Source organism: Procambarus clarkii, chromosome 43, assembly GCF_040958095.1.
Source record: "Procambarus clarkii isolate CNS0578487 chromosome 43, FALCON_Pclarkii_2.0, whole genome shotgun sequence".
NCBI classification, from domain to species: Eukaryota; Metazoa; Arthropoda; class Malacostraca; order Decapoda; family Cambaridae; genus Procambarus; species Procambarus clarkii.
Window position 1 is genome coordinate 10,500,118 of NC_091192.1, and position 26,550 is coordinate 10,526,667.

Genomic DNA, 26,550 nt, shown 5'->3' on the forward strand with positions numbered 1-26,550 from the left:
TGGACAGTGTGTGTTGAAAGCTGGCGTGGGGGGTCCGAGACTCTCCCTCTTCCCAGGGAGGAGAGGGCTGTGCGGATGAGCTGCACGGCAGCGAGGCACAACGTTTGCTTATTTTCCTGGGAATTGAGGGAGTTCTGCCACTCTGTTCAGTTTTTGGTTGCAATTTTCTTACTATGTGGGGTCTGTTTTGTTATGCCTACCTTTCTGGGTGCCTAACCCCAGTCGATGGCAGACTAGGAAAGCCCCCAACCACGGTGGTATTTCCAGCAGTCATTGCTTCCTGTGCCTCTCTGAGGGGGGAGCCAGGTTCTGGCTCGTGGTCTCTGGTAGGCTGAACTTAATTGACTATTGCCCTAGTCTAATATACTGTGTCATATTTTAGCCCGATAGCTCCAGGGAGCCTTCGGGGCTTACCTAGAAAATGGCGTTTCATTACTTTCAACGCTGTTTTTTTTAATTAATTTCTTATCCATTTATTTGACAGGAATATTCAGCTGACAGTTACCAGTTCAGTGTGTAATTACTAATTATGAGTGAGGATATCAAGTTTATCGTCTCTGAGCTCAACAAAGAGCCATACAACCGCAACTACAATCTTATATCTTTTGATGCTCTCAGTGGTGAGCTTTTGTTGCAGGTGAGTACAGTAATTTAAGTATCAAATTACACCCTTTTTTAGGTTGATTTTCTGGAGCGCATAAAAATGATTGCCCAAATAATTTTTTCCTTCTATATCATAAAACATTTATGTCAGAGAAAAATTTATAATAATTTTATTTTAAATGTAGCAAGGTTAAGTAATATAGAAAACATCAAATTCTGAGAATTAATTTTCAAGTATAGTATACTGTTTATAATAGATTTCTCTTATCACAAATATCATCTAAGTCCTTGAAAGTCCTTGAAATTATGCATAGCATCAATGGTACCTACCATAGTTGTCAGTAAATGGATGGTGATGCACTTGACGTGATGCTAGTTTTTTAACTAGTGCTTAGGAAGGCAACTAATTCGGAATTCTTTCAATATGGCAAATAATTACTAGAGGTCTGTAGTGTCGAATGACATCTACATAAAATCTTTAGGATTTTATATTACAGTATTATGAGGCACACTATAAAAGTCCCACAGGCGACAGAAACACTGTCGGTCTACCTCTTGAGGACGATAGGAGCAATTTAAGGGTTGATCATTATTAGCAGATGTATCCATGCATTTTTCACACATTTGTATATGAATCATCAAACTTAATTTTTTTTTATCCTCAATTTCTATGAGAGACCACTCAGTAGCTCACCGAGCTTATTTCTAGTACCGCCAAACTTTAACCCAATGCAGCAAGCCCCTGAGGTACATTTCTCACCTATTTGGAGCCACAAAGAGAATCTCACTCTCTCAATACGGCAATTTTGCAGCTTTTTGTGCTGTTTCCCTTCCAGCAAGTTCATGTGTCGCTTGAACCTACATGGTGTTTGGACTGTGTTTTTGCCTTTCATTCCTTTTCTTGTTTTACGGTATTCCCTTTTGTCCAAGATTCTTTCTCCATGGCTTTGTTTTTGGTTTCTTTTGCCTCAGATTGTTGGGTCAGGGAGCTTCATGCTCTCCTCATGAGGTGCAGTTTGTGTTCTTTTGGCCCCAGTGGGCGCTTTATTTGCAATTGGCTCTTTTTCTGGCTTAGAGCAAATCGGCTTTGAGAGGGGGGTCCTTTGCTTATTATCATTTGGTTGGTTCAGCCTGGAGTGCATCATGTGCTGTGTTCAGTGGTGGCTTTCTGCTGCTATCTTCGTGCCACTGATTCTGCTTTAGTAGATGTTTTGTGGATTGATCCTGTTTCCTTGGTTTTCATTTCGAAGGCTTGTATTTCTAGGGTCATCTGCAGTGTTATATCTAGCCAACCTGAAGTCTATCTTTGTGCCCATGTTGTTTGGAAGAATGCTGCTCACATGGCTTTGTTAGGTAATACAGTATGTCCTGGACAAATATTTGGGCATGGGTTTTTGGTGGTATAACAGGGCTATGGGTCATTCCATCTCAAATCACCAAAAAGTCACCTATGGCTCCCACTTGACCCTCTCGAAATGCCATGAAATTTTGTAGTAAGATAGCCCTAGACCCCAAATGACACTTTGCAAAATATTAGAGCTCAATCTGCTTTGGTTCTTAAATAACAGGTCCATATTCAATGGGCTCTCGTCCCGTTAATGCGTAGGTACCACAAAAATGACCAACTTTGACCCTTTGTTAAATCACTTCTATTGCCTGTAGGAGTGTGAAATTTCACATACCAGGACAACTTTTGGTGTAGAATAACGTAGTGTAATCGAAAAAGCAGTGTGGGTGGCCATTCAGCTATTCATCCATGCTAAAATCACTGCCAAATTTTGTCGCGAGAAATTTGGACCCCAATTTGGAGACCATCAGCAAAAGGTCTAAACGCCATGAACTTTTGCAATGATGTATAACAAGCACAATATTATGCAGTGATGCAATAGCAACTCTGTTGTATCCACATGTCCAGAAGTGGCCCACTTGAAAGTTGTCCAAAAAGTTTTTGTGCAGAACTAGCCAACTTTCAAGGCAAAATATCTCAATATACATCATTCCCAATTTGGTTTTGAATGACACCATTGGATAGAGCAAATTTGTCTGTACAAGAGTAACTTTTATTTAAGTTGGGATCTGAATTTCTAGTTCAGCCAGAGGACTCTGAAAATGACATACCTTGGTGCGATATCGAAAAAATTAAATTGATTCTCTGTCTTCTTTGTGCACTGATCATGACACTTTTTCTTTCCATTTTTTCTGGGACACATTCGACTAAATTCTTCACCCTCAAAAAACTGTACTACCTTTTCCTTCACTTCCTCAGGAACTGACTTGCCCTGCATTTTCTTAGGAATTGCTAGTATTCCCAGTTCTTCTTTCAGTTTCCTAGTTTCGCGAACCATGTATTCTGAAACTTTGAATTGCTCCATTGTCTTTTTTATAGACCAGCTTTGTGGCACGAGTGGTTAGGATTTGTATTTTTCTTGGCGCTTTGCTACATGGAATTTTAGCTTCATTTCTTCAATGAGTTTATTGAAGTCGTGGCAATTTGTGCACTGTTGGCTAGAGCTTGGTACCATCAGGTTTTGGCAATCAATATTTCCAATTGCAACAATCTGCTCGGCAATTATTTCCTGTGCTTGGCTAATCTTATGCTTTGCATAACCATACTTATCCCTTGTACTAACTCGTTGATATTTAATAGGTGAGATGCCTAATACTGATAAACTTGTGTTTACACTTTCACAGATTTCCATATTATCAGCAGGGCCATCAGATTCAGCAGAGCTAGACTCACCTGCTTATTGTCAAATTCCTTTCTGCATGATGTGCACAACTTTTGGCCAGGCTTAATACTGATTTTCAGCATATCTGACATTTTCTCTGCAGTAGCTACTATGATTGGTCACAAATCTTTTCGCTTTAAATGGCATTTCTTCTTGAAGGGATTGCAGCAAGTTTTTTGAAAATTTTAATTTTGTCAACAGCAAAGCTTCATGATGGAGGCATACTAGAGATCCTCCATCCAAGTTCAGTTCACTTTGCTTTGCTATTAGTTTTTGATCTTCTGCACTATACTGTTTTAGAAACTTCAAGCCTTTGTTGGGAGTGTAGGTTGTCAAGTGACATTCTGAAGAGCCACGCTCATGGCTAGCAATAGCACATGGCAATAAACCAATAGAATCCTGATTCATGACGTATCTGTAATCAAATTCAAATCTAATTATTTAACTAACTGAATACAGTAATTTCAAGTGAGACCTGTAATACATTAATATTAATATTGCTTTTTATTTATTTATGTATTTATTGCAAGTAAATACACAAATAAGTAAACAGCACTGTTTGACCTGCTGACACGATACTACAAAGATGTAAAGATAAATATAGAACAGGAACCTAAAATAGCACTGATTGTTTAATAATAATTCTGAATCCCACCCAAAAATGTTCTACCCAATGAAGCTTAAAATTTTTCCAATCAGTTTGGATATCAATTTGCTTGCAGTCATGATCAGTGCACAAAGAAGATGGAGAATCATAATTTGATTTTTTCGATATTGCACCAAGGTATGTCATTTTCAGAGTCCTCTGGCTGAACTAGGAATTCAGATCCCAACCTTATTTATAAAAGTTACTCTTGTACATAAAAATCTGCTCTATCCAATGGTGTCATTCAAAACCAAATTGGGAATGACGCATATTGAGATATTTTGCCTTGAAAGTTGGCCAGTTTTGCACAAAATTTTTTTTTGGCCAACTTTCAAGTGGGCCACTTCTGGACATATGGATACAACAGAGTTGCTATTGCATCACTGCATAATATTGTACTTGTTATACATCGTTGCAAAAGATCATGGCGTTTAGACCTTTTGGTGATGAGTAAGTGGTCTCCAAATTGGGGGCCAAATTTCTCACAACAAAATTTGGCAGTAATTTTAGCACAGATTGGTAGCTGAATGGCTACCCAAACTACTTTTTTGATTACACTGCTGTATTCCACACCAAAAGTTGTCCCGGTATGCCAAATTTCACACCTCTCTGGGCACTAGACGTGATTTGATAAAGGGTCAAAGTTGGCTTTTTTACGATATGTACGCATTAACGGGATGTGAGCTCATTGACCATGGACCTATTATTTAAGAACCAAAGCAGATTGAGCTCTAATATTTTTTCACAATTTCATTTGTGGTCTAGGGCTACTTTATTACAAAATTTCATTAGATTTAGAAAGGGTCAAGTAGGAGGCCTTTAGGGAATTCACATGGAATGATCCCTTTAGCAGCCCAGTATTTGGTGAATGTTCCTGGGCCTTGGCACTCTTGTGCGGTCTTGAGTTCTCTCTCGTCTTGAGGTTTGTTCTTCGTCTTGGCTCCTGTGTGTTTCCCTCCTCCCTGGTAAGTTCCCATGTTTTCTGAGGGGAGCCCCATCAGCTCCCTGAAGCTATCAAATAAGCAATCATCATCCTACTAGCGTGCCCACTCGTTAGCCCCCCCCTTTCCCTGATGGGGGAAGAGTGGGCTCCACTCAGGCGAGCCGGCTGCACCACCCTCAGTTTGTAGACTGAAGTGCCGGTTATCATATGTCCACTCTGGCCTCAATTTTTGTCTGGCTTTGCATTTGTGACATTGCCAGGTGTGTTGTATGGTGGCCAGTTGTTCCTACAAGCATGCTGGGCAGCATGCACCTAGGGTTCTCTTACCTAGGTGTCCGGTAAGCACTTCCCTTGCGGGTCAAGGTTATCTTCCCTGGGTCATTTGGGTTTCACCCCCATTTTAGGACTTCAATTCTTGGTGTTCTTGCCCTTGGGGTTCACTGGGAGTGTTGGGCTTCCCGTCTTGTCTCAGATAGGGAGTGGGTTTTTGCTGGGTGGGGGTGCACTGTGGTCGGTGCAGCTTGCATTCAGTGGCAAGTGAGGATTCTCTCTGGGGGACAGGTTAGTCTGTGTGTATTGCTTCAAGGTACTTTTTGTTTCCTTGTTTTAGCACATTCTCGCTTCTTTGGCAGAGGTGGTCTGCCTAGCTTCCCATTTGGCTAGCCTAGGTTGTGTTTGATAGTCCTCTGTTGCCCTGAGGTTTCATGGCGACGCCCGTTGTCAGTTTGCCTGCAGCAGTAAGGGGTTACCGGCTTAACTGGACCCAGTACCTGGGCTTCATGTAGGGCTAACATACCCTACGGGCTTTGGAAATCCCCCTAAGGCTTGGGGGTGCTATGGACATGTCTTCCGAGTCCTGTCTCAACTTGTGCGAGGGGTGTTTGTTGCCTTTGCCTCATGATGACGATCATCCACCCTGCCTCCGTCATACTGCCTGTTGGGATGGAGACACCTACAACCCTGAGTCTTGTTTGACGTGTTCCCTGCTTGTTATTAAATTTTCCCATTCCTTGCTTGAGGATGTTAGGGGTCAGGCTGCGGCTTGGTTGCATGCTAGGTATTCTATGTTGCAACGAGCCAGATTGGTTGCCTGATTGGAAGCCCCGGAGCTGTTACGGGCTCATCATAGCTCGTGCTACACGGACACTTCGTCCTGAGTAGCTAAATCTTTAACAACAACAACCCGGAGCTGCCCCGTTTGGATTTTTGAGACCAAGGTTTAGGGGCATTGATTACTTCAACCTTGGTTCTGTCAGTGCCCTTGCTTCCTTTCCAGGTGGGTGTTGTTCGCCCTGCTCCTCCCGCCACTGCTTCCAGCTCCTAAACGTTTGAGGGTTTGAGGGCTGGGGCAGGGTTTAGCTTGTGATGAGGCTCGGGTGGCTTCAGGGATTATCCCTTCCGACTTGAGGATGGAGGTTGAGCCCGAATTCCTCGCTGAAGCTTTGGAGGTGGCTCAGCAAACTCCTCTCTCTCTGAAGCTTTTCCCTTGAACTTTTTCTCTTACCCTTTTCTTCAAGGTTAGTGGGCTTGGATATGAGCTTTGCCCTGGGGCCTGTGTTGAGAGTTCCTGGGGGGTCGAGGGAGTCCCACTTTGAGTGCTTGGACTCCTTTTGATCCTTCCTGGGATTTTGTGCCTTCTGAGCGGGGTTTGTTGTTGCAGGGCCAGTGGTTTTCGTATCCTGTCTCAATGAATTTGAGTTGGGTCCAGCTCTCCACCCCCCGGGTTTGTTTCCGGGTGCCTTTGAGTTCTTCGGATACATCCTTTTGGAGGTTTCCTTCCTCTCGGATTTCCTCTGTGGAGGTTTGGGAGGCCCTTGGTACATACCTCCTGTGAATTGGAGGAAGTCCCATCTGGTTCCATTTTGGGTTCAGACTTGGCTGGGCTTTGTGTGGGATTCACGGACTGCATCCATTTCTCTTCACCCTGTGGCTTTGCTCTGGCTGCAGTCCCATTGTCTGCTGTTTATGAGGTGGATCCTGGGTCACTCAGTGGTTGTTCAAGCAGCTGTGTGGGAGCCTGAACTTTGCCTTGCTGGTTTTCCCTCTGGGCAGGGTCTGGCTTCAGAGGCTGTTCTGGTATCTTCGGAGCAGCCCCTTTCGCCGCTCTAACGATCACTGGGTTCGACCTTCGGAATCCTTGTGTCAGTTGCAGCGTCTCCAAGTTCCTCTTCGGGTTTTTTGGAGTTCAGTGTGTTGGCGCCTTCCCCTTCCCCTTCCGTTGCTCGATGTGTTCATGGACACCTTGTCTCTCGGCTGTGGTTTTGTGACCAGCGCTCACCAGGCAGGCCAGGGGTGTTGGACTCCATCCTTCTGTTGGGGTCACAGCACGGTGCGGAAGTTTGCGACTGTTTGGCAGACGCTGCGGCGGATTTGGTTGCCTCGGGGCTCGGTGTATTTGGCTCCATTTGAACTGCTCTCCTGTGGTTCATTGTCTTAACCTTTTCTCTGCGATCCATGACTCTTTGGAGCTAGTCGTTTTGGGTAGCTCTTCTGTTGAGTTCTCGGGGTTTAACTCTCTGCGCCGTTCAGGGGGTGTCGAACGACCTGGCGGATGGCCTGTCTCACTTCATTCTTCTTTCCATGGAGTGGATGGTCGCTGCCGCCGCCTTCCTTTGGCTTTATCGGACGTTTAGGCACCCGAAAGTGGACCTCTTCACGTCATCTTGGTCCAGGCACCATTTCCCTACTGCAAGGCATTCACGGTGGATGCTTTCTGGCAGGACTAGTCGAGGTAGGGGTTCCTATATCTTCAGTACACGTACCAGCTGTTGCTTCAGGTTCTGGCACGGCTCGAATCTTATTGGAGGAGAGTGGTTCTCCTGGCCCCATGGTGTCTGGCTGAGCCTTGGTTTAAGACGCTGCTTGCACAGTGTCTGAACCCAGGAGTTTTTCCGTGGCTCCGTCTCTTTCAGCAGGTCGGGCCAGTGAGGTACACTGTACCTCGCTGGTTTGACTTACTCTTCTGGGCTTCGCATCTTTTTTTTTTTTTTTACGCAGGTGTATCCCCTTTTGTATGGTAATCAGGGGGCTTCGTTGATGGTGTCCCACCTGCGGTCTTCCTCTCAGTGATAGTATGAAGAAGGTGGTCTTTCCACCACTTCCATTCCCTTCGTAGGCTTTTGTTGGTGTCTGTTCCAGTTGTTTTGTCCTCTCTTTATTGGCTCTTTCAGGACCTCTGTCTTATGCCTAATACTGCCGCTTCTTATCGTGCGGTGGAGTCGCTCCAGCTTGTGTTTGGGGTGGATGTCGCTTCTGCTCCATTCTGCATGCTCTCTAGTGTGTTTTCTGGGGGAAGCCCCTACGGCTCCCCGGAGCTATCCACGGCTGATATGGATATCCTAACTATTTTGCATCAGTCGATGTGGGTGGAGTTCTAGCCTACCGGGGACCACGAGCTAGAACCTGGCCCCCCTCACAGAGGCACGGGGAGCAATGGCCCATAGAAATGCACATGTGATTTGGAGCATTCTATATCTGCCATTGACTGGGACAGGCATCCAGAAAGGTAAGCGCCACAAAACAAGCCCCTATTCTGGTTAACAACGAAAATTGACAAACGAGTGGACAGAACTCCCCAAAAGAAAAACGAGCAAACAAGCATGACGTTACACGAGCCGCGCCGCATATCTGCGCAGCTCCCCCCTCCCCGGGAGGGGCAAGGGGGAGCCCCAGACCCCCGAGCCTGTGATCCACGCCCCAGTTCCTCGGCTGATGGGATGGTGCATAATCGTGTGGCTCCAGCTCCAGTCTTGTGTCAGTGCTGTGACTTGTTTGCAGTGCTGCTCTTACGGTGGTCATGTGAGCTGAGAGTAGTATTCTCAGGTACTCGGGCTGCATGTGCTTAGGGTCACCTTTCTTGAGTGCCCTGTAAGTACCGCCCTTGGGACTTGGGGTTGCCTTCCACAAGTTACCTTGGGTCTGCCTTTGTTGGCTTTTCGCTGCTTGGCGTTTGGCTGCCCTGAGTGTTTGGGGGTTTTCTCCCTTGTTTACCTTGGGGTAAGTGGCAGTTATAGCACTTGTGGGGCGCAGGGTACTGCGTAGCTAGTTTTCACCTATAACAGCGGCCGGCTCTGTTCCCACTGGGTACTTTGTCCACTTGTGTGGTTTTTCTTTTCTTTTTGTTTTTGCCTGGTGGGGGGGGAGGGGTCTGCCATGTGTTTTCCTTCCCCTTATATTAAGGTCATTTGTGTGGTGGCCACCCCTGCTTCGACCTCGCGAGTGGACATGTCCCGTGGGTTCAGCTTTTAGCAGATTGTTTGGTAGTTTGGGACGCCGGTTAGCAGTGCCCTGCCTGGGATAACCCTTAGCAGACCCAATCTAGGGGTCCTGGGAAACCCCGCGGGGGCTCTTGGGTCCGATGGAGGAGACCCTTGCGTCCCCTCTCGCTGTGTGCGAGTTTGAGAGTTGCTCTGTCCCCTTGTCTCAGGGTGACTCATTGTTTTTGCCTCCGTCATGCTGCCTGTTGGGTCGGTGACACATTCGACCTTGAGTCCTGCGAGCTGTGTTGCTTGTTCGTGACTCAATTCACCCAGTCTGCTGATGATTTACTTCGGGTGCAGGCAGGTCGTGAGTTGCAGGGTAGGTTTAAGTTATTGTAATGCACACGGGTTGTTGCTTCCCCGGACGCCCCGAGGCTGCCCCGCTTTGTGTATAGGGACCCAGACTTGGGGGTGTTGGCCTGTTGTTGCGTTTTCGTGTTGAGGTGTGGAGCACCGACAGCCTCCCGGGTTAGTCCCCTTGGTTCTCTTGGTAGTCTTTGGTGAGGTAGCTTCGGGGAGCCGTAGGGGCTCCCCACAGAAAACCAGCGTTGATTGTAATGAAACGCCATTTTCTGGGCGAGTCCCATAGGCTCTCCGGCATCCCTCCCGCCCTCCGGTCGGCGTTTTTTTTCGCTGTTTTTGATATCCAGCCTCTGAACTGGGGCATGGATCGCCGGCTCGGGGGTCTGGGGCTCCCCCTTCCCCCTCCCGGGAGGGGGGAGCTGCACAGACATGCGGCGCGTAATTATTACCTAAGTGTAATTACCTAAGTGTAGTTACAGGATGAGAGCTACGTTCGTGGTGTCCCGTCTTCCCAGCACTCTTTGTCATATAACGCTCTGAAACTACTGACGGTCTTGGCCTCCACCTCCTCACCTAACTTGTTCCAATCGTCTACCACTCTGTTTGCGAAAGTGAATTTTCTTATATTTCTTCGGCATCTGTGTTTAGCTAGTTTAAATCTATGACCTCTTGTTCTTAAAGTTCCAGGTCTCGGGAAATCTTTCCTATCGATTTTATCAATTCCTATTACTATTTTGTATGTAGTGATCATATCACCTCTTTTTCTTCTGTCTTCTATTTTTGGCATATTTAATGCCTCTAACCTCTCCTCATAGCTCTTGTGTGTAACGTCATGCTTGTTTGCTCGTGTTTCTTTTGGGGAGTTCTGTCCACTCGTTTGTCAATTTTGTTGTTAACCAGAATAGGGGTTTGTTTTGTGGCACTTACCTTTCTGGGTGCCTGTCCCAGTCAATGGCAGATATAGAATGCTCCAAATCAAATGTGCATTTCTATGGGCCATTGCTCCCCGTGCCTCTGTGAGGGGGCCAGGTTCTGGCTCGTGGTTCCCGGTAGGGAGCCGGTCGGCCGAGCGGACAGCACGCGGGACTTGTGATCCTGTGGTCCTGGGTTCGATCCCAGGCGCCGGCGAGAAATAATGGGCAGAGTTTCTTTCACCCTATGCCCCTGTTACCTAGCAGTAAAATAGGTACCTGGGTGTTAGTCAGCTGTCACGGGCTGCTTCCTGGGGGTGGAGGCCTGGTCGAGGACTGGGCCGCGGGGACACTAAAAGCCCCGAAATCATCTCAAGATAACCTCAAGATCTCAAGAAGATAGGCCTAGAACTCCACCCACATAGACTGATGCAAAATAGTTAGGATATCCATATATCGGCCATGGATAGCTCCGGGGAGCCTCTGGGACTCACCCAGAAAATGGCATTTCATTACATTCAACGCTGGTTTTTTCACCTCCGATCTGCTCATGCACCGTCTGAGCCTTCTCAGTTTTTGGACCGAGTGCTCTTGTTTCTCTCTTCTCCTCGGTTTGTGGTGGCCCCTTTGGTCCAGGATTGTTTTCCTCAAGGCTTTCTGTTTGTTGGCTTTAGCCTCTGGGGGGTCGGGTGGTGGAGTTTCATGCTCTTTTCCAGTGCAAGGATTTCTGCTCTTGGCCTTGGCAGTCATTTTGTTCTTTTGCAACCTTCTCTGGTGAGGAATTTTGCAGCCTTTTTTGGTGAGATGGCTGGTTTCCGGAGGGGTTCTTTGTTGACGCTTGGCTAGTTTGGCCGGGGGTGCAAAATGTTTTATGTCCGGTTCCGGCCTTACGTCGCTACCTGCGAGCTACTTGTTTAGCGACAGTAGAGGCGCTTTGGGTAGAACCGGTTTCCCTGATTTCCTGTTACAGGGCTCGTGTCTCTTAGGTTTTCCGCAATGTTATTAGGTCTAGCCAGCCTGCTGTCTACCCTTGTGTCCATGATGTGAGGAAGTGTGCAGCTCTCGCTGCTGTCTTTGGTAATATGTCTTGGGTCGACATTCAGGTGTGGGGGTTTTGGTGTAAGGTCACGAAGCTTGTAAGCCGTACTCTGGAATACGAACTCATGAAGCCCATCCTTACTTTCTTATTTACAGTATAGGTACTTTACTTTAAACGAGGAATGTAGAACCAATGGGCATTTATACACACTTCAAACACAAGAATGACCATGTGGGACCGGTACCATATTTTTGCATAGGCGGGACTCAGGAAACAACCAAAGTGCGTTCATTACATATATTTAACCACAGGAAAAGGGCTAATACACACAAGGAAAAATCTTACTCACTAGATTAACAAATACAGTTCTTTTCACTTGGATATAAATGGAGGTCAATAACCTCACACAGTGAGGCGAGTCCCTCGTGAGCGCACACCACACAACCTGTGTGTGTGGAGTCTCAGCCCTCTCTCTCTCTCTCTCTCTCTCTCTCTCTCTCTCTCTCTCTCTCTCTCTCTCTCTCTCTCGTGGAGTCCCAGAATGCTCCTCTCACGAAAACGCGCGGGATAACTTTTACACACAGAATCATACTCAATTATTAATACATGCTCTTAAACACACATGAAACAAAAATTAACACAGATAAAACAAACTGGAATTTTAAATAAGAGAAACATTTACATTAACAACCACAAAAGCTAAACTTTATATACCAGTCATTACATTGGAAATTGAACAAAGTTGGTGTTTGGAAATCCTGGCCACCAGATATCTTGTAAACGTTCTGGGTCCTCTGCGGCTTTGTGTTGCCTTGGGATGTCAGTCACGGCCTGTTAATCTCATCTTCGTCGGGAGGCTTGAGGTGCTGCCGCCTCTTAGGTAAGTCCCTGTTTTTACTTATCTGTGGGTAATTAGCTTCAGGGATCCAATGGGGCTTCTGGCTTCCCTCAGAAAACCAGCATTGAATGTAATGAAACGCCATTTTCTGGGTGAGCCCTGGAGGCTCCCTGACACCCTCCTTCCCTCTGGTTGGTGTTTTTTCATCATTTTACGAACTGGGGGTGGTGCGGCTGGCTCGCCTTAGTGGAGCCCCCCCATCCTCCCTGTCAGGGAAGGGGAGGGGGCACTAATGAACAGGCATGCTAGTAGGATGACGATTGCTTGTTTCCTAGTTTTCTTTTGAGGGGAGTTCTTTGGCTCTGTTCAGATGTTGGTTGCAATTTTCACCAGTTAGAGGTTTGTATTGGGTCGCCTACCTTTCTGGGTGCCTTCCCCAGTCGATTGCAGACATGACAAAATCTAAATGTAGAGAGCTCATATGGCCATTGCTCCTATTCCTCCGAGGGGGCCAGGTTCTGGCTCATGGCCCCCGATAGGCACTTGAACTCTAGGGACTGATGGCACCAAACTAATATGGCACATGTCAGTTTGATAGCTTCAGGGAGTCTCTGGGGCTCACCCAGAAAATAGTGTCTCATTACATTCAACGCTAGTTTTCTTCTTTATTGGTAGTTAGCTTCAGGGAGATAGAAGAGGGCCCTCTCCAGAAAACCAATGCTGGATGTAATGAAATGCCTATTTCTGGGTGAACCCCAGTGGCTCACTGATTCTTCCCCTCCCTTCCAGGTAGTCAGGTGGGTCTTGTTTATGCACCTACTCATGCTAGTTACAAAATTTTTTATCCATTTGTTTATTTATTTGGGGGAGTTCATTAGATGGATTGCGAGGCTTCGGTCTATTTTGAGCCCAGCAATGGTTTGTTTTGACTTGTTGGCTTTCGGATGCCTTTCCCAGTGAGTTGGCAAAATGTTACCAATACCAGCACCTCTGTTTGGGGGGTTCGGGCTTTGGCCCTGGTTCCCAGTAGGCCTAAGAATTCCATAACTGATGTGATCTGGTAGATGGGAACCATCACAGTGTAAAGCTTCAGGAAGCCACTGAGGCTCTCCCAGAAATTTGCATTTCATTACATTTAACTCTGTTTTCTGTGGGGAGCCCTGTCAGCTCCCTGAAGCTATCTTACAGATCACAAGCCTACCTTTCTGGGTCCTTCCCCAGTCGTTGGCAAGATGACATACTTTAAATATAAAGTGTTCATGGCTATTGCTCCTTTTGCCTCTCTGAGGGGGCCAGGTTCTGGCTCGTGGCCCTTGGGAGGCTTACAAAGACTCTACAATGCATGACACTCAGGTAGTATGGCATTTGATCAGTAAGATAGCTTCAGGGAGCCTCCGGAGTTCACCCAGAAACTGGCATTTCATTACATTCATCACTGGGGTTTCTGTGTGGAGCCCCTTCGGCTCCCTGGAACTATCGGGCTAATTTGTGATACATTAGACCAGGGCTTTAGTCAATGGAGTTCTGCCTACTGGGGCCCACGAGCTAGAATCTGGCCCCCCCTCAGAGATGCAGAGAGCAATAGCCCTGGAAAACCCCCCAGTGGTTGGGGGTTTACCTTATCTGCCATCAACCAAGGCTATTCACCCAGAAAGGTAGGCATAAAAAAACAGACCCCACAAGGTAATAAAAATGCAAACGAAAACCGAACAGAGAAGTAGAACTCGCTCAATTCCCAAGGAAACAAGCAAACATCACACCACGCCGTCGCGTCGCTCGTCCACTCAGCTCCCTCCTATTCGGGAGGGGAGGGGAGGGGAGCCCCGGCCCCCCCATGCTGGCTACCCAGCAACTTCAGCTCGTTGGCTAAAGCGATCCAGGGTAGATGTCATCTCTAGCCTCGGTTTCCAACCACAGTTTGTCTTCATGGTATCCTCTGTGGTGTCATTGTATGTGGTGGCCAGGTGTCCTGAAGAGTATAGGGGATGCATGCACTTGGGGGCATCCTTTCTTGAGCACCCTGTGAGTACTACCCTTGTGTGTTAGGGTTCTCTTCCCTGGTGCGTTCGGAACCAATTCCGTAAGGGGTTTTTGCTGCTCGGCACTTACCCTGCCCTTGAGGCCAGCTGGGGTTTCGTGGCCCTTGTTTGGCCTTGGATAGGGATTGTGTTGTGCTGGTCAGGGCATCAAAGTGTTATGCAACCTGCCTACCTATGCTGTGGCCGGTTCCTGTTTCCTCTGGGGACGTTGTACTTTTGCAGGGCTTTTCTTCTGTTTTCCTTGCCTGGTGGGGTCTACCTCGTGTGGTTATAGTTCCATTAATAATATGTTGGTGGCCCTCCGCTAGGTCCTCGTGATTGTACACGTCACAGGGGTTTCAGAGTTTGGATCTTCCCCCCCCCTCCCTAGTTAGCTTTGGGTCTTAACTGGTTAGCAACACCTTGTCCACTCTAGCAGTAGCTAACAGCCTATGGGCCCCTGGAAAACCCGTAGGTTGCTGTGTGCCCTTGTCTTAGGGTGACAGTCACCGTTTTTGTCGCCGTCATGCTGCTTGTTGGGTCACTGACACCTTTGACCCGGAGTCTAGCGAGTTGTGGTCACTGCATGTTCTCCTGTCACCCATTCTGATAACATTGATATGCTGGTACAGGCGGCATTTACGTTGCATGCTAGGTTAGGTTGCTGCAACATGCTAGGTTGGTTGCCCACCTGGTTGCCCCGAGGCTGCCCCATTTGGTTAGGCGTTATTAGACCCCCCCCCCCCCTACCACTGTTCCCGACTTTGAAACGTCTGAGAGTTTCGGGGTCGGAGCGGGGTTTAGTTTAGGTGGTGATGAGACTCGGGCGGCTTCGGGGGCTGCCCCATTCGGGTTGGGGATGGAGGCATTTAAGCCTGCTTTTCCTGCTGAGACTTCTGGGTCTTCAGGGGTGGAGGGCATGGAGGACGGCTCTGCCCAGGGGCCTTTGTTGAGTGTTCCCGGGGCTGTATGGAGAGCCTGCAAGCAGTTGTGGGGCTGTTTGCCCCTGCTCGGGCTTTGTGCCTTCTGGGCACAGGGACTTTTTCATCACTCCTCTCATCTGCTTTAAATTCCCACATTTGCTGGCGTGATTTCAGCTCTCTTGCGTGAGCTGCATCTCCTTTTGTTTTGGTGGCCATTTTCCTTTCTGCGGGTCGCTTCCCGCCTGGCCGCCAGGGTGGTGCTGCAGTTTGTTTGTTTACATGTGCCTGGGAGTGTGCGCTTGCATTTTGGGGGCGTTTTTTCGCCTCCATTGGGAGTTTTATGCTCCCATTGCCATTTCTCTGTTTTGTTCTTTCTTCTAGGGTGTTCTGCCCTTCCGTTTCCCTCAGAACGCTTGGGTGTTAGTTTTTCACCTGGTTTTGTATTTTCCTTTTGTGTTTGGGTCTGAGCCCTGGGTTTTGGGCCCAGTGTCTCTAGCCATTTGCTCTGCTTGCTCCCATGCCTTTTGTTCCTCTGTTTTCGGTCCATTTTTGGTTGCTTAACCGAGGGTTTAGTCTGGGTAATGTCTTTTGCCCTTCCTTTCTGAGGTGCATCTTCACCAGCAATTGTGGTGGTTTGGGATAACCCCGGGTTCGATTCAGTGTTCCTTTGGGCTCTTCGGTTTCATTCCAGAGGTTGTCTTCCTCTCTTGTCCCCTTTGGGGATTCTGGAGGCCCTTGGTTATCTCCTGTGCACCCCAGACTACTACTTCTGGGGTCTTCCTTGCTTGCAGACTGCACTTTGGGACTTGGCACGTGTTTTTTGAGGTAGTGCTGGGGCTTCAGCTGGGCCCCATTGTTGGGGCAATGGGGAGAGGCTCATTCTGTTTGCTCACACCTGGTCCCGTAATACGTGGGCATTCGGGTCATGTCCTCCGGCCTGTGGTGGCTTTGGGTGGCTCCTCCTTCTTCGGGGGGTTCTGGGCTGACAGAGCAGGCTTCTTTCCCTGCGCTTTGTTGGGTCATCTTGGTGTGGGTGCACTTGGGTGCGGTTGAAACGCCCACGTTCCTCGGGTGGGTTTCCCGCCTGTTCCAGTACCGAAATGTGACTTTGCGGTTCTGCGGTTCATTCTTGACTTGTCCCCTCTGCACCCCTGGATTCCTTGTCCTTCCTTTTGGATAACCGCTCTGTCTCAGGCGTGGCTTCTGTTGGAGCCGGGTGCCTGGGTGGGGTCCCTGGACCTTCGGAAGGCGTGTTGGCACGTTCCTATCCTCCAGGGTTCAGGGACTACTTTGGTTCATGGTGGGGTGTCCGGCTTATCGCTTTTGTTGCCTTCGTTTTGGCTTGGATCTGGCATCTCGCGTGTTCACGCATCTTACCCAGGTCATGGTGGCCCTTCTGCGTCTGCTACGGGTTTAGGTTCTGGTCTACTTCAAGAACTGGTTGGTGTGGGCTCCAGGCGTGTGGTTCTTTCTTAGCTCGCCGGGTTCAGGTTCCTGGTGAACTGAAGGAAGTCCCGTATGGTTCCGTCCTGGGTTTGGACCTGGCTGGGTGTTGTTTGGGACTCTTGGACCACTTCCTTGTCTCTCCTCCGGAGGTGTTGCTGTGGCTGCGGTCCCACCTTCAGCTGTTCTGGGGTGTCGCTGGTTCGCTGTGCTGGTTTGCCTGCTTTGTCAGGCTTGGCTTCGGAGTCTGTTCTGGTTCCTTCGGGGACGCCCCTTCCGCCTCTTTCGCGATCTCTGGGTTTGACCTCTGTGGGCCTTGCGTTGGTTGCTGCATTGCCGGCTTCCTCTTTTGGGATTTTCAGGGTTCAGTGCATTGGTGCCTCCCCGAGCCCTCGCTCGATGTGTTCACAACTATGTTGTCTCTTGACTGGGGCTTGGTGTCTAGTGCTCACCAGGACGGCCAGGGTCTGTAGAGTCTGTCTTTCTGTCGGGCTCACAGCACGGAGCGGGTGTTCGCGGCGAGTTGGCTGTGGCTTCGGAGGGGTTCGGGTCGCTCGGGTTCAACCATCCAGCTCCATTTGGATTGTGTTCTCCAGTGGTTCATTGCCTGAATTGTGGGGAATCCTTCAGTCCTTGCCTGTTTGGGGCTGGTCTCTTCGAGAAGCTCCTCTGCTGGTTCTCGGGATCTGGCTCTCCGCGTAGTTCATATCTGGGGTGCGTCCAATGTCCTGGCGGATGGCCTATTTCGGTTCCTTCCCCTATCATGGAATATAAGGTCGACACCCTCTCCTTCGGTTGGCTCTGCCAGACGTACGGGCTCCCAGGGGTGGACCTCTTCACATCTGCGTGGATGTGAAGAGGTCCACGTCTCCATTTATATGGCACCTTTCTCCGATTGCGGAGCCTTCGCAGTTATCAAAGGTGGGGTTACCTGTACCTCTCCCCCAGTCTAATTGTTGCTTCGGGTTCTGGCTCAGTTGGAGTCTTCCCACGGGAGAGTCGTCCTAGTGGTTACTTGGTGGCTGGCCCAGCTTTGGTTTCAGGCACTGCTTGCTCTGTGTCCACACCCCGGGGCATTTTCCACAGTTCTGCCTCTTCCAGCAGCTCATACCGGTCTGGTACACAGCTGGCTTGGTCTTCTCCTCCGCTCTTTGTTTCTGGTCTTTTTGTCGTGGGTTTATCGCCATTTGTTTGGTGATCAGGTGGCTTTGTTGAAGGTGTCCCACCTTAGAGCATCGTTTCAACAACAGTTTGACGTTTCCTGGAGTTCTTTTCGCCATTTTCTCTCTCTTCGTAGGTTGTCTTCTGTATTGGATTGGCTTGTCTTGTCCTTTCTATCTTGGCTCTTTCAGGACCGGTTTTTCATGCCTACTGCTGTCGTCTCGTATCATGCGGTGCTGGCAGAGCTGCTGTTGCTTGCATTCGTGGTCGATGTTACTTCTGCCCCTTTCCGTAAACTTTCTCATGATTTGTTTCACCTCTAGCCTGCTCATGCGCTGCTTGAACTGTCCTGGTCCTTAGACAGGATGCTCTCCTATCTCTCTTCTCCTTGGTTCGTGGTGGCCCGTTCGGTTCAAGATTGTTTTTCCAAGACTCTAATTATGTTGGCATTGGCCATACTCTAATGACTGTTGGCAGTTGGAGTATGGATCAATCTTGGTGAGATAGCTACAGGAAATTACCAGTGCTCTACCAAAAAGTGGCATTTCATTAAATTCGTCCCTGGTTTTTTTATTCTAAATTTATCATGTTGTGTATGATAACAAAGCTATTCCTAACTTTGCACCTTTATCAAATTATAGTTATTAAAAGTGTATTTGAAGGAAATTATCCATTTATCTAAAATCTAACTGAGAAAACGGTATATCCAGCTGTCTTTTCTGGAGGGATCCCCTTCGGCTCACTGGAGCTTACTAGGCTGATATGCTATTGTCAGACTTTGGCATCAGTCATGTGTATGGAGTTCTATGGGCCTACCGGGGACCACGAGCCAGAACTTGGCCTCCCCAGAAGAGGCAAGGGAAGCAATGGCCTATAGAAACCCCCGTGTGGTTGGAAGCATTCTGTGTCTGCCATCGACCTGGTCAGGCACCCAGAAAGGTAAGCATCCCAAAACAAACCCCTATTCTGGTGAAAATATTGCTACCAAAAGCCAAACAAGTGGATAGAACTCCCTTAAACGAAACGAGCAAATGATCATGACGTCACACGTCAACGCGCCGCTGTCTGCGCAGTTTCCCCCTCCCCGGAACAGGGAAAGGGGGGGGGGGAGCTGCGCAGACAGCTCGTGTCTCGACTCCAACCTCACGTCTTCGGGTCTGTTGAAGATGCGTCAAAGCGTCAACAAAAAAACCTGGCACCTCGCGTGTTCACGCACCTTACACGGGTCGTTGTGGCCCGTCTGCGTCTCTTAGGTGTTTGGATGTTCGGATGTTGGCCTACCTCGACGACTGGCTGGTTTGGGCTCCCAACCAGTCCAGTTATCTGCTAGTCAGGGATTTGGTTCTTTCCCAGCTTGCCGGGCTTGGGTTCTTGGTGAACTGGAGGAAGTCCCATTTGGTTCCCTCCCAGGTTCGGACATGGCTGGGTCTTGTATGGGACACTGTCCGCTTCCTTGTTTCTCCCTCTGGAGTATCTCCTGCGGCTGAGGTCCTGCTTGTCCTGCTTGCGCCTGTTTCTGGAGTGCTCCCGGGTCACCCGGCGGTTGCTTGAGGGTCTGTGCGAGAGCCGGAACTTCGCGATGATGGTCTACCCCCCGGATTGGGTTTGGCTTTGTCGGCTGTTCTGGTTCCTTCGGGGATGTCCCTTCCGCCTCTCTTGCGGTCACTGGGTTCGGACCCCGGGCCTTGCGTCGGCTGCTGCATCACCGGCTTCCTCTAAGGGGTTTTTCAGGGTTCAGTGCCTTGGCGCCTACTTGAGCCCTCGCTTGATGTGTTCACGGACGTGTCGTCTCTCGGCTGGGGTTTTGTGACCAGTGCTCACCAGGCTGGCCAGGGACGGTGGGGTCCGTCCTTCCGTCGAGTTCACAGCACGGTGCGGGAGTTCACGGCGGTGTGGTTTGCTCTTCGGAGGGTTTGGTTTGCCCGGGGATCGATGATCTGGCTCCTTTCGGATTGCTCCCTGGTGGTTCATTATCTGAACCGGTGGGGGGGGGGGGGGTTGATGCAGTCCTTGGCTCTTTGGCGCTGGTCGCTTCGGGTGACTCGTCTGCTGAGTTCTCGGGGTTTGGCTCTCTTGACAGTTCACGTGTGGGGTGTGTCCAACGTCTTGGCCGACAGCCTGTCCCGTTTCATTCCCCTCTCCACGGAATGAATGGTCGACAACAACTCCTTCAGTTGGCTTTGCCGGACGTTCGATCTTCCCGAGGTGGACCTCTTCGCATCGGTGTGGTCGAGATGCCTTCCCCCTGTATGTGGCCCCTTTCCCCAACTGCGAGGTCGTCAGGGTCAATGCCTTTCGGCAGGACTGGCAGAGGTGGGGGTTCCTGTACCTCTTTTTTCCTGGTTCAGCTGTTGCTCCAGGTCCTGACTCGCTTGGAGACTTACCTGGGGAGAGTTGTCCTCTTGGCTCCGTGGTGTCCAGCCCAGCCATGGTTTCAGGCGCTGCTTGCTTGGTGTCCGAATCCGGAGGTTTCCCACGGCTCCGCCTGTTCCAGCAGATCGGACCAGAACGTCACATGGCTGGTTCGATCTTCTTTTCGAGTCTTCACGTAAGGTATTTTTGACACGAGTTTCTCATTATCTCTATGGTCATCAGGTGGCTTCCTTGTTAGTGTCCCACCTGCGAGTTTCGTCTCGGCGGCAGTACAAAGTTTCCTGCCGGCCCGTCCATTTATTCCTGCGTCTTCGTCGTTGTACAGTACTTCGCTTTCTGTTAGGGTGGTGTTGTCCTTTCTCTCTTGTTTGTTCCAGGACCGTCACCTTATGCCTAACATTGTCGCCTTGTATCATGCAGCGCTGGCGGAGCCGCTAAAGCTTGCTTTCGGTATTGATGTTACTTCTGCACCATTTTGCAAGCTGTGTCGGGCGTTGTTTCACCTCCGGCCTGCTCATGCGCCGCCTGAGCCATCCTGGTCCTGGACAGAGTGCTCTCTTATCTTTCTTCTCCTCGGTTTGTTGTGGCCCCTTCGGATCAGGATTGTTTCTCCAAGGTTCTTTTTCTGTTGGCATTGGCCTCTAGGGGTCAGGTTGATGAGCTTCATGCTCTCCTCTGGCGCAGGGGTTTCTGCTCTTTCGGTCTTCGTGATGGTTTTGTTCGTTTGCAGCCGTCTCCTTCTTTTCTGGCAAAGAATGAGACTGCTGCTTTCTGGAGGGGTCCCTGGGTTGTGGATACTTGGTTGGTTAGGCCAGGTATGCATCATGTTTTGTGTCCAGTTGCAGCTCTTCGCCGTTATTTGCGTGCCATGGCTTCTGTGTCCAGGGACGCGCTTTGGGTCGATCCGGTTTCCCTTCTTCCCTGTTCGCGGGTGCGGGTCTCCCTGGTCATCTGCAGAGTTATTAAGGCTAGCCAGCCTGCGGTCTATTCCCATGGCCATGAAGTTCGTAAGTTCGCTGCTCTTGCTGCCGTCTTTGGCAACACGTCGTGGGCTGACATTCGGGTGCGGAGCTTTTGGCGGTCAAACAGGGTCCTGGCTGCTTGGTACCTTGTGAATGTCCCTGGGCCTAGTTGGGTCAGTGTCACTTTGGTTCAGCGGTTGTAGCCAGTTGTCTCGACTTCGAGTTGAGGAGTGAGCAGCAACCGCTTCCCCGGTAAGTCCCTAAGTTTTTTCCTCTGTGGGTAGTTAGCTCCGGGGAGCCGAAGGCAGAAAACCAGTGTTGAATGTAATGAAACGCCATTTTCTGGATGAGACCTGGAGGCTTCCCGGCATCCCTCCCTCCAGTCGGCAGTTTTTCGCATGTTTTGACATCCAGCCTAAGAACTAAAAGGTGGATAGCTGGCATGTGGGGTCTGGGGCTCTCCCTTCCCCCTCCCGGGGAGGAGGGAGCTGCGCAGATGGTGCTGCAGCAACGGGTGACATCACACTAGTTTGCTCGTTTTGTTTAGGGGAGTTCTATCCACTTGTTCGGCTTTTGGTAGCAATATATTTACCAGAATAGCGGTTTGTTTTGGGATGCTTACATTTCTGGGTGCCTGACCTGGTCGATGGCAGACATAGAATGCTTCCAATCACACGGGGGTTTCTATAGGCCATTGCTCCCCTTGCCTCCTCTGAGGGAGGCCAGGTTCTGGCTTGTGGTCCCTGGTAGGCCCATAGAACTCCATACACATGACTGATGCCAAAGTCTGGCATTAGCATATCAGCCTAGTAAGCTCCGGGGAGCCTCCAGGTATCGCCCAGAAAATGGCGTTTCATTACATTCAATGCTGTTTTTTTACTGTTAGTGTAAAATAAGAATCTTTTAAAATTTATATATGGTCTTGCAGATACTTAACGATGTTTTTGCTGAAATTGACACGAAAAACAAATTAGATATTCGAGAAGAGGAGCCCGAGCAGATGGCAGTAAGGATGTTGGGCATGTTACGAATACTCAAATATAAGCCTCCAGATGATAACATGTAAGTTTTAATAGTTTTGTAAATTACAATTTATTCACAATTTATATTTGTACGCTAACATGTTGGTAAATTTGTCAAGATGTGTACATTGTTTTCTTTCACTTTGCTAAATGAACTGTATCATCTGCATACACCAAATATGGCATATTATTTGCAAGGTTACTTCTCGGTCTAACATTCTTGCCTTAACCTCCATCAAGAGCCCATCCATGTACAGTATACAGTGGTATCTCGAATAACGAATTTAATCCTTTCCGGCGTCATAATAGCCATGTGAAACAGATGTCATACAAAACGAATGTCCCCATTGACAATAATGCGACAAACTAATCCGTTCTACCACCGAAAAACATCAATATGACATTCGATGTTTTAAATAATGGAGCAGCCTTCAACGTCCTCCCAGCGACTATAAGAAATATTGCCGGAACAACCGTGGACATTTTCAAGAGAAAACTGGACTGTTTTCTAAGAGAAGTTCCGGATCAACCGGGCTGTGGTGGGTATGTGGCCCTGCGGGCAGCTCCAAGCAACAGCCTGGTGGACCAAACTCTCACAAGTCGAGCCTGGCCTCGGGCCGGGCTTGGGGAGTAGAAGAACTCCTAGAAGCCCGTCAAGCAGGTAAGCCTACCTTACATACACTGAACAAACCTTTAAGACATTTTTCTTTCTTCAAATTTGTTCAATTTTTTTTTTTCATTTGTTGTATTGCAAAAGTTTCGTTCGGTGTTCGGCAGGTAGGCTGCTCCATGTTTCTTAAGCAGCCAAGGGGTCCTGAGGAGATTTATACCCCTGTGCGCAAGAAAACAAAATTATAAAAAATTATTTCATCTTCTAAAAATGTTAATTTGTGTTCCTGAGCACGGGAAAAATAAAAAAATAAATCGTAGGTGATATATTTTGGCCGCAATAGGCCGAGGAAGTCTGGCAAAATGTGGGCGTTGACAGAGTGGTCGTCAGTGGCGGTCAGCGTTACCCGAGCTGACAGGTGGGAGTTGCCACAAAGATATTATTACCTAATTATTTCAATATCTCTGATTGATTTTTCTTAGTTTTTTTGCAGTAATATTATTCAATAGTGTGTAGTGTGATAGATTTATATAATAAAAGTGGTGAATCATCGCTATACTCAAAAGTATGGTGTGCATATTAGTGATTCAATTATTATGTTCATAAAACAATAAACAAATAGTTTTACTGTTATTACACTTTATACATAGGTTATATATAAGTATATAAGTATTATATATTCCGTTAAATCCGGAATACGGTATTGAGTTTACAGAGTCCGGTATGTGTTAAACTGGAGGCCAGTATTGTGTTTGTTGTGACAACCTTGCCCTCACTATGCCAGTGGTTACATTTTCCCTTCACAGATTCTAATTCTTCTGTTATGCAGCATGTAGTCACAGCTAGTCACAGTTACAACCAGTCAATGGCAGCCATGGTCAAGTCACAAGTCAGTCAGGCATTCACAGTCACAAGTCAGTCAGGCATTCACAGTCACAAGTCAGTCAGGCATTCACAGTCACAAGTCAGTCAGGCATTCACAGTCACAAGTCAGTTAGGCATTCACAGTCAAAGGCAGTTAGGCATTCAGTTATGGTAGCAACCAGTCACAGTTTGTAAACAACATAAGTTTGATGTTGGTTTCAGAACACCAAAGTTATGTACTCTCGCAAACCCACTGTACCTTCTTGTATATAAGTCTGTCAGTCAGTCTGTCCGGGCAGTCAGTCAGTCCGGGCACTAGTCAGTCCGGGCACTAGTCTGTCCGGGCAGTCAGTCAGTCCGGGCACTAGTCAGTCAGTCAGTTAGTTGGTCGGTCGGTTGGGCGGTCAGTCAGTCATTCGGGCGGTCAGTCAGTCGGGCAGGGTGTCGGGCAGTCGGGCGGGCAGGTAGTTGGGCAGTTGGTCTGGCAGTCAGTCTGGTTGGCAGTCAGTCAGGCGGGCGGTCGGGCAGTCAGTCAGTCAGTCAGATGGGCAGGTGGTCGGGCAATCAGTCGAGAGGGCAGGCGGGCAGTCAGTCAGTCAGCCGGGCAGTCGGGCAATCAATCGGGCGGGCAGTAAAGCAATCAGTCGGGTGGGCAGTCGGGCAGTTAGTCAGGTGGGCGGTCGGGCAGTCAGTCGGGCGGGCAGTCAGGCAGTCAATCAGTCGGGCAGGCAGGGTGTCGGGCAATCTGGCGGGCAGTCAGTCAGTCGGGCAGATGGTTCGGCAGTCAGTTGGGCAGGCGGTCGGGCAGTCAGTCAGGCTGGCGGTCGGGCAGTCAGTCGGGCAGGCGGTCGGGCAGTCAGTCAGTCGGGCGGTCAGTCATTCAGCCGGTCAGTCAATCGGTCAGTCAGTCAGTCGAGAGGGGTGTCGGGCAGTCTGGCAGGCAGTCAGTCAGTCGAGCGGGGTGTCGGGCAGTCTGGCAGGCAGTCAATCAGGCGGGCGGTTGGGCAGTCAGTCGGGCGGGCGGGTGGGCAGTCAGGCGGTCGGGTAGTCAGTCGGGTGGTCGGGTAGTCAGTCTGGCAGGTAGTCAGTCAGTCAGTCAGTCAGTCGGGAGGGAGGTCAGGCAGTCAGTCAGTTGGGCAGGCGGTCGGACAATCAGTTGAGCGGGCAGTCAGTTAGTCAGTCGGTCGGGTGGTCAGTCGGGCAGGCAGTTGGGCAGTCAGTCAGTCGGGCAAGCAGTCGGGCGGGCGGTTGGGCAGTCAGTCAGTCAGTCGGGCAGTCAGTCAGTCAGTCAGTCGGGCGGGCGGTCGGGCAGTCAGTCAGTCAATCAGTCAGGCAGGTGGTCGGGCAGTCAGTCAGTCAGTCAGTCAGTCAGTCAGTCAGTCAATCAGTCAGTCAGTCAGTCAGTCACTCAGGCGGGCGGTTGGCCAATCAGTCAGTCAGTCGGGCGGGCGGGCGGGCGGTCGGGCAGTCAGTCGGGCAGGGCAGGGCAGGGCAGGTTTTTGCATAGGGGGCTCACTCAACCTCTTGGCCCCAGTCTCGGAAACGTCTGTAGCACGCTCGTCACGTCCCTTATGTCTGGGGTCAGGTTAGGTTAAGGATGGGTTGTCCTTTGGCTGAGGTCACCTGTAAAGAAGTCGCTAGTCCAGTGAAGAACTCTACTGGCAGAATCCACCTGGATTGGTCGTCCTTGGGTAGTGCAGATCCAGTCTATTGGGAGAGTTTTAGCTCTACATCCGTGTAAGACTGGTCTGCTTTGCCATGTGCCAGGTTGCTTCAGGGATTTCCCTCTCTTCCACACCACCATAGGTGGTCTGACTGGAATGGGCGAAGTGTCGTCTGGAAAGGTGCTCCTCGAAGGTGTCCCTGAACCATGTCCAAACCTGTGCTAAGGTTTCCTGTTGGAGACCTTGTAGTCCTGTGAAGAACTGTACTGGCAGAATCCATCTGAATTGGTCATCCTTGGGTAGTGCAGATCCAGTCTATCGGTCGAGTTGTAGCTCTGCATCCGCTTAAGACTGGTCTGCTTTGCCATGTGCCTGTAAGAGGGTAAAAAAAAAAAAATTCTGAAAAGAATGTAAATATTTAGGTACAGTGGCACCTCGATTAACGAGTTTAATCCGTTCTGGCACCGAGCTCGTTATGTGGAAAACTTGTCTTAACCCTTAAACTGCGCATGGCATATATATACGCTCTGAGCAACATGTCCCACCGTGCGCATGGTGTATATGTACGCCCAAGGGTGCCAGGCCCGATTCAAATGGCCCGCGGCTACACGGGGTTCACATTAGCTTCCTCAGGGCTCTTGTTAACAGACACCATTTTTTTTTAAATCGTGGGCAATATTCTCAGGTGTGAGAGGCACAGTACTATTGGAGCAACCAAGGCTGGCGCACGCAGCATGAGCAAAAAGCATTGCTGTTCAGCTTGTGACCACAGCATCGCCAAAAAATGTCAAAATAAATATATAATTGTTATTATTTAGCGATGACAATATTACAGATGACCCCTGACTGATATAAATAACCAGGGTTGTGATAATAGGAGGATTGTTGTAATAATTAGCGCTGTGGGAGGAACGATGCTGAGAGACGGAGGGAGACAGCATCGTTTACTGACTGTGTGGCCACCTGTTATTGTTTGCATTCACCATACCAGCTCAGTGGTTCTCTATGGTGAACACAAATGTAGATACTTATATATAATGTGTGTATTAGTGTAATAACAGCAAAAGGATTATGCTGGGAGGAGCCATTTGGGTGACGGCGGTGACGTCGTCTGCATGATTTGTTTAGCTGTTTAGAGGGTGGCCACTATGCTCTTTGGGCGCACTACAAGCTTAGGTGTACAGTTACGGTGCATAAAACATGTAGATATTTATATATAATATGTGTATATAGTGTAAT

General features: G+C 49.0%; 1 protein-coding gene across 1 annotated transcript in view; it reads left to right on the forward strand.

The window, feature by feature from the left end:
• LOC123755719 (intraflagellar transport protein 81 homolog) overlaps positions 1 to 26,550 on the forward strand; it is a 192,451-nt gene that overhangs the window by 9,322 nt on the left and 156,579 nt on the right. Inside the window, exons 2-3 of the mRNA XM_045738459.2 lie at positions 485 to 637; positions 22,080 to 22,213. Coding sequence (XP_045594415.2) covers positions 530 to 637; positions 22,080 to 22,213 — 242 coding nt within the window. The 5' untranslated portion in view covers positions 485 to 529. The remainder of the gene's footprint in view (positions 1 to 484; positions 638 to 22,079; positions 22,214 to 26,550) is intronic.